General features: G+C 36.3%; 1 protein-coding gene across 1 annotated transcript in view; it reads right to left on the bottom strand.

Moving 5' to 3' along the window:
• LOC109099843 (myosin phosphatase Rho-interacting protein-like) overlaps nt 1–5,435 on the bottom strand; it is a 48,072-nt gene extending 42,637 nt beyond the window's left edge. The window contains 4 exon segments of the mRNA XM_042734886.1: nt 2,074–2,090; nt 5,262–5,297; nt 5,299–5,375; nt 5,378–5,435. Coding sequence (XP_042590820.1) covers nt 2,074–2,090; nt 5,262–5,297; nt 5,299–5,375; nt 5,378–5,414 — 167 coding nt within the window. The 5' untranslated portion in view covers nt 5,415–5,435.
• Nucleotides 5,436–7,397: the final 1,962 nt, after the last annotated feature.

The raw sequence follows: 7,397 nt of genomic DNA on the forward strand, positions 1-7,397 counted from the left end.
TTTCTTTCAAAATCAGAAGATTTTTTTTTAATTATTATTTTATTTTTTTTTTTACATCTAGTCCTGTAAAGCTAATAAAAGCCAAATCTCATATGAGCTAATCTCTTTTAATAGACTCCATGCATGATTGCTTTCTCATTTAGCCCCTCAACTTCAGGTGCAATGCAGTGTATCGAAATTGTGAGAAATATAAGCACAAAATTAAATCTTTGACTAAGTGTTACACGACAGAGCAATACTAATACAATCCACCTTCACAAAAAATATATTTAAAGCTTCTGGAACTGTTAGGTTTACTGAAAATGTTAGGTTTAATATACTATGCTAAAATGTTTTACATACATATACACACTGCCATTCAAAAGTTTTCTGATGTTTCTTTAAAGAAGTCCATTATGCTCATCAAGGCTGCATTTACTTTATTAAAAATAAAGTAAAAAAAAATAATATTGTGAAATATTATATATACATGTAATATACGAACAGGAAACAAAAACACGCAAATAAGAAACACATATGAAAATATGATATTGGAAAGCTTGCACAGAACTAGAGTTTTTCAGAGGAAATGCTTATAAAGCCTTTTTCCATAGAGTCAATTCCACTGAGCTCGCTCTGGAAGGCCTTGAGAGAATCAGGAGCATTCTTAAAGGAATGAGTCTGTGAAGATTACAGTATTTTGAAAGCCTTTTAACCCCGGGTGAGTAAATGACTATGTGCTGCCAACATTTCCTGAAAGGAACCGTTTGACTTAAACCTCCAACATGTACTGTAACTTCAACTTCCTCTGTAAATTACATAGAAGGCAACTCAGATGATTTTAACGTATACATTTCATAGATCTGCAATGGTCTAGCTATGAAAATTAAGGTTATTTTCAGACTTTTACAACATTTGTTTTGTTACGAAGTCTGAACTTAAACGTAGGGCTGGGCGATAAATCGATTTATCGATTAACTCGAATGTGTAGTTTACATCGGTTTGTTTGAATGAAAATCGGTTTTCTTTTTAACATCCACCGGCGCTCCACTCAGGGCTCCCGTTGTTCCGATTGGGCTCAACCCTCATCCGTGCATTTGCCATAAAGACATGCTGGCGAGCAAAATATGTTTCTCCGGAGCGCGGAGTAGAGCGGTGTGATTTTGACTGGAGCGAGGCGCGGGTTTTTTTAAAAGTCAGAGCGTCGTGGTTTTCACTCGCTCCAAGAGCATTCCTCCACTGCTCCATCACGAGTACAATTCATGCCAACGGCCCGTAATATAACTGCATATTTAGCAATAATTCACATGTTAAACATATTTAGCTTTAGCTTGATACAGATGAATCTCTCAAATCAGAAGATTATAATGACAGGAATAACCCCGACCGAGCGGGAAGTTATAGGCTAGTTCTCAAGGAGTTTGTCTTTTCTTTTTTACTGAATATTTCTGGGTTAAAGCATGATTTACAATAATGCATTCAAACAAATGTAATCTTACAATACTTCATCTTTATCTGATTTTGAAATCTGTAAGAAATGCATCGACTTTAGCCACGGAGCGAAGGCGGAGCGGTGTTTCTGGTATCAGTGAGCGTGGAGTGATTATTAAATGCTCGGAACGCGGAGGGAAATAGTTCCCGCTCCACTCCACTCACATACTCCGCTACCAAGTGAGAGAGATGTTTTGCCCTACAAAATGAACAAGACCGCGGCAGCACAAGCACAGCATATCCGCCAAAAAGCAACCTGCAGCAATGCTCATTGCACGGCTCGCCAAGCTTTTACTTTTGTGGCTCGCATGGCAGTAAATAATACGATGATATGATGCAGTCAATACAGATATTTAATAAAAAAAATAAAAAACAAGCAGGGCTGTAACATAACCCATTAAAAAAATGCATGCAATGTCTACACCGGGCATGAGTGGTGCGATCCGACAGAAGACAATAGAACCCAGTGATGTTGTCTAAACTGGACGCGGCGTGATGAGACACGATCCCCATCAGTAAACTGATGCTCGTTCTATTTATGACAAAATGTTCTGGACACTACGTTCAGATGATTGTCAAGTTTAGACAGACTTTTAGCACAACGGGGCGCAGCACGACCACTCTCGCGGTCCAGTGTAGACACAGTTAGACAGTGTCTGCTCTATTTACAAATAATTTATATAAGAAAAAAATGACTCACTGCGTAGTTGCCAATTTTAATTTTAACAGTTCTTAACGCCGAGTGGATGATTAGATGCATGAGGGGCTAGTATTAAATAAATTTTTTAAAAATCATCTTCTCAGTTATAAATTTGACTGGTAAAATAATAAATAATGAATTATATTAAAACGTGTTTTGAACAATTTCTTTGTCATTTGAATATTGTAGGGGGGGGGCTGGGCAAAAAAAATCGATTTAAATCGTAAATCGGATTTTTGGTGAAAAAAATCGGGGATTTTTTTTTTAGGCCATATCGCCCAGCCCTACTTAAACGGTTACAATGTTGCATTTTTTTCTTGATTTGTTTGCTTTAACACAGCAACAATTCACAGTGTATCAAAAAGTGTTTATGCAAGTCACATGGGAGTAAAACCGTCCTCTCATTGGTCAGAGTGCACCTGTTTATGTTCCTCATATCATCATCCACCAAGATGGATTGATAATCAAGCCTGGTTTGTTGAGTCGGGTTGCTTTTTCAACCAAAACCAAGCTGCTCGAGTTGGTTTTCAATCAGACCAAGACCATCTCATTTCAGGAGATGTCTGACTGATTTTTTGTTCCGTTCTGATGCAGATCCAAGCATAACTGCTGTGTTCATATATGCCAAAACAAACCAAACTAAGGGAGCGATTGTGCCAGATTCAGAAACAAGCCCTAAGAGGCACCATCTCTGAAATCGGAAAACTATGAAGGTAAACTACATTTGACAGTTATTTACTAATCAACAGAATAAGAAAAACATTTCAAAATGCTCAAGGCATTCTTGGCAAAATGGAGGCAAACAATTGGGACTGGAATATTCTGCTGTGCCACGGAAACAGAAAAGATGATGCAGGAATATTAGATTTGATCTGTGAACAAACGGCATGTCTGACACATGGATGATCTCACTTTGATCACTTATAACATTACGTAACTCACATCAAGCACACAAGTTTGACCATATCCGATGAGCTCTAGAACATGTGTGGATCGATGAATAAAAGCCTAAATTAATTCTGGACTTGGATTGTATTTCGTTCTTTTTATGAACTTTGAGTGTCAAAGCTTTGATTGACTTTCAACCAGAGGGAATGAAAGCTTTCAGGAACGAGATGCAGTCCTAAACACAATGGCTGAAACCATTGCTTTAATTTCCATTTTATGGGAAATTATGGACAGGGGAAATTATTTTTATGGACAGGGGAAGTATTGGCCTAATGGTTAGATAGTTTCATTCCTAACCCTAAGGTTGTGGGTTCGAGTCTCGGGCCGGCAATACCACGGACTGAGGTGCCCCTTGAGCAAGGCACCGAACCCCCAAGTGCTCCCCGGGCACTTTCACTTTTTCACGTTTCATATTAAAATTGGAGAATGCACTTGGTCTAACCGTATGGTCTGAGTCCAATCTGAATCTTTGGTAATACTGTTGTCAAAACAGAAATAAAGAAATCATGAACAATGTCTGAAGATGACTGTTGCAACAACACCAGAGCCCAAAAGGGTTTTGATTTAGTAATGAATATTGGGTCATTTTAGCGGGATTAGTGAGTGATATAATCCATAACAATGACTCATGAATCTGGCACAGAATGGGTTAACCGTTGGGTAATCTCACTCAAACCACAACACACACACGCTGGAGGATGCTGACGTCGCTCGACGGCCCCTGAAGAGTATGGGATCAATTAAAAAAAACACAACAGGGCCCTTATGGTCTAAAACTTTTCCTCTCATTCATTCCCTTTCAAGAGCTCATATGGAAATTATGGTCACAGTTTGTATTTTCATGCAATCAACCAAAGCTTTCTTTCCCTGAATAAGATAATTAGAGGGGGGGGGAAATACATTGGATTTTTTAAGAAATGGACTCCAACATGAGCTCAAATCACACACATCCAGAAACGCACGGAGATGGCCAATTATTTCCCAATCTTAATCTGTAATCCTGACGAGGTTTGGAAATGCTCTGGGGGCGCATTTCTCAAAAGCGTTTGCAAGTTCGGCCATTTCCAATAGAGTTCAATAGAACTAGACGACCACATTTAGCTAACTATGCTTTTGAAAAATGCACTCCTGGTTCTGCCCACCTTTACCTTACAATTAAAAGTCTCCTCTAGCATAAAATAATGCCTTCTTACATCTTAGAAATATTCAAATGGGAGGTTTTTACATGCAGCCAATGTACAGTACAATGGCCAATGTGGTTGTTAAATGGTAGCCATACTGTAAATATAGTCATCTGAATTGTGAGAGACCTTTAATGTCAAAATATGATTGAAGAAAAAAAATGTAGTTGTTGTAACAACACTGTTTTAACACTTTAGTGCTCAATGGTTGTAAAAGTCTAACAAAATACTTCTAAATCAATTCAGAATTTTTTATTAGATCTATACGAAAAACAAAAAAATGAGAATCTTTACGCTAATCTAAACAATTTCAGCAGCGATTTCAACTTCAATTCCTGAAATACAGGCTGATTTTAAAAGTTACTACATATATAAAAATTCAAAAACATTTAATTAAACCTCATTTTATTAAAAAAAATTATTTGCCATACTTCAACTAGAGCATAAATTAACGATTCTGTGCAGAAAAAAAAAAAAATATGTGATTGAAGCTGAGCAGCGACAGAGATTACAGAACGGTTGTAACGCGGTTTTGACCAATCAGATATCAGGAGCAGACCTCTACTGACTTCTGATTGGTCATTTTAGCGTTCCAACCACTTTAGCGCAACTGAAAACACATATACAGTATATACATTAAATCATCCGTTTAGAATAATTAAAAAAATTAAAAAGTACCTGCATGCGCCACTAAAACAATGTAAAAAGCCTTGTCAAAACAACTATAATTACACCAGTTTTAGAGTTTTACACAACAAACCCTTTCTAAACAAAATAAGCCTAAAAGGGCTGATTAGTGGTCACCGCAAATTGATCGATTAAAGCGCTGTCAGCTAATGGAAAATCCATTGTCAGCTTCACTGTCTACAATCAATAAGTATCTCTACATAACAAACTGCATTTTTCCGAACGAGCCATTTCGCTTTTACCCGTTCACACGAACGAATTCGAAGTGATATAACCATCTATCTAACCGTTCATACCTGATTGAGATCCTGGGTCCGTCAGCAGATGCAGCTCTCGGGGCTTGAAGCAGTTCTGACAGTTGCTTTTGTTGAAAATGTTCGCTTGAAATTCCTACACGTGTTTTCCTTGGCGCTAGACATCTTATTCATCTATTTGTGCGCGTATCAAATCCCAGCACCCGAGAAGAAAACAGACAGCAATTAACGTAATTTATCCCGACGCTCTTTCATCCGATTCTTGACACACGGTCGTCATGCAAAACATGACCGGTATCAGCAGCTTTCCTCCTCGAATCTCCTCTGCAGCGGCGGCCGGACTAATGAGTCAGAGTGAGAGTAGTTTATATAAGCAGATCTCTAGTTAACAGGCCTGCTCAGTGTTTTGGCTGATGTGCTTGAGTTCATGGCCTGGCCTCACAAAGCGACTCTCTAATCTCATGTTTCTGTTCTGCGCGAATCAATGCTGGAATTGTGCAAGCGGTAAACAAAGCGATTACTTCACGTGTTCCTCCCGGTCAAATGAAGCTAGACTTTCTACCGGAAGCGATAGAAGAAACGAAAAAACCCGCTGGTGAGGTTATCCTGATTTCAAATCCCAATGGCAAATTGTGTCTGTTAGGCTCGAAGTTTTCACGCACTTCGCTGCTAGCGTCAGTTAGCTCGCTAATGAAGCCTCTCCCCCTGCTCGTTTAGCGGAGCGTTAAAAATCCCAAAGCTCGGCGAACCTGACGCGATATCCTCCGCCGGTACCGGGCATGTCTTAGCTCGAACCTTACGGCTCCGTGAGCTGCGATGAACGCGTCGTTTCGAAGCTTTCCCAGGCTAACGAGGGGCTGTTTTCCTCTCCCCTCAGTCGCGCTCGAGCTTTCCCAATGGAGGACGGGGTCGCGTCGCGAGCTCGCAGATTTGCTTGCTGGAATTTCATTTTCTCTCGCGAGAGAGTTTTTTTTTTCGGAGCGCGAGAGCAGAGCAGGACGGTCCCGGAGCGGCAGACAGAAGATAGATATCCACACCCTGTGGACACTAGTGAACATTGTGCACAATTCAGTACAAAAGGAGCACCTATAAATTAAAAATGGCATCTGGGGTAAAAAATTAAATAAATATAATGTAGCTGTCAAAATAATGCAAATACATTTGTAAACCTTTCCCGATGCTTTCCTGTTAGGTCTACTTTCTTTATGCATATTAAGAGATAAAACCTTTTTACAAGCCATTCTAAAACAAACGGTTCATCTTTGCAATCACACATTAATTAAAAATATTTTATATATGTACTATCAATAAAATAACATTGAAAAAAATCAATAAAAATCTATCAATAAAAATGGTGCATTTTAACAATATTTCCATATGGCACTATCAATAAAATAAAATTTAAAAATGTATAAAAATATATAAAATCTGTATATTTTAACAATATTTTCCATATGCACTATCAATAAAATAAAATTTAAAAATGTATAAAAATATATAAAATCTGTATATTTTAACAATATTTTCCATATGCACTATCAATAAAATAAAATTAAAAAACATCTATAAAAAAATAAAATCTGTATATTTTAACAATATTTTACATATGCACTATCAATAAAATAAAATTTAAAAATCTATAAAAATGATTTTTTTTGCATTTTAACAATATTTTACATATGTACTATCAATAAAATAAAATTTAAAAATCTATAAAAAAAATATAATCTGTATATTTTAACAATATTTTACATATGCACTATCAAATAAATAAAATTAAAAAAAACATCTATAAAAAAATAAAATCTGTATATTTTAACAATATTTTACATATGCACTATCAATAAAATAAAATTTAAAAATCTATAAAAAATATAAAATCTGTATATTTTAACAATATTTTACATATGCACTATCAATAAAATAAAATGTAAAAATGTATAAAAAAAGTATAAAAATGAGCATTTAAAAAATGAGCATTTAACAATATTTTACATATGTAATATCAATAAAATAACATTGAAAAAAATCAATACAAATTCTATCAATAAAAATTGTTGCAATTTAACAATATTTTCATATTTTACCTATCAATAAAAAACTTTATTTTACAGTGTACACATTACATGTCCTTACTGTATTAATTAACAGTACGTT

The sequence above is a fragment of the Cyprinus carpio genome, chromosome B12 (assembly GCF_018340385.1).
Source record: "Cyprinus carpio isolate SPL01 chromosome B12, ASM1834038v1, whole genome shotgun sequence".
NCBI lineage: Eukaryota > Metazoa > Chordata > Actinopteri > Cypriniformes > Cyprinidae > Cyprinus > Cyprinus carpio.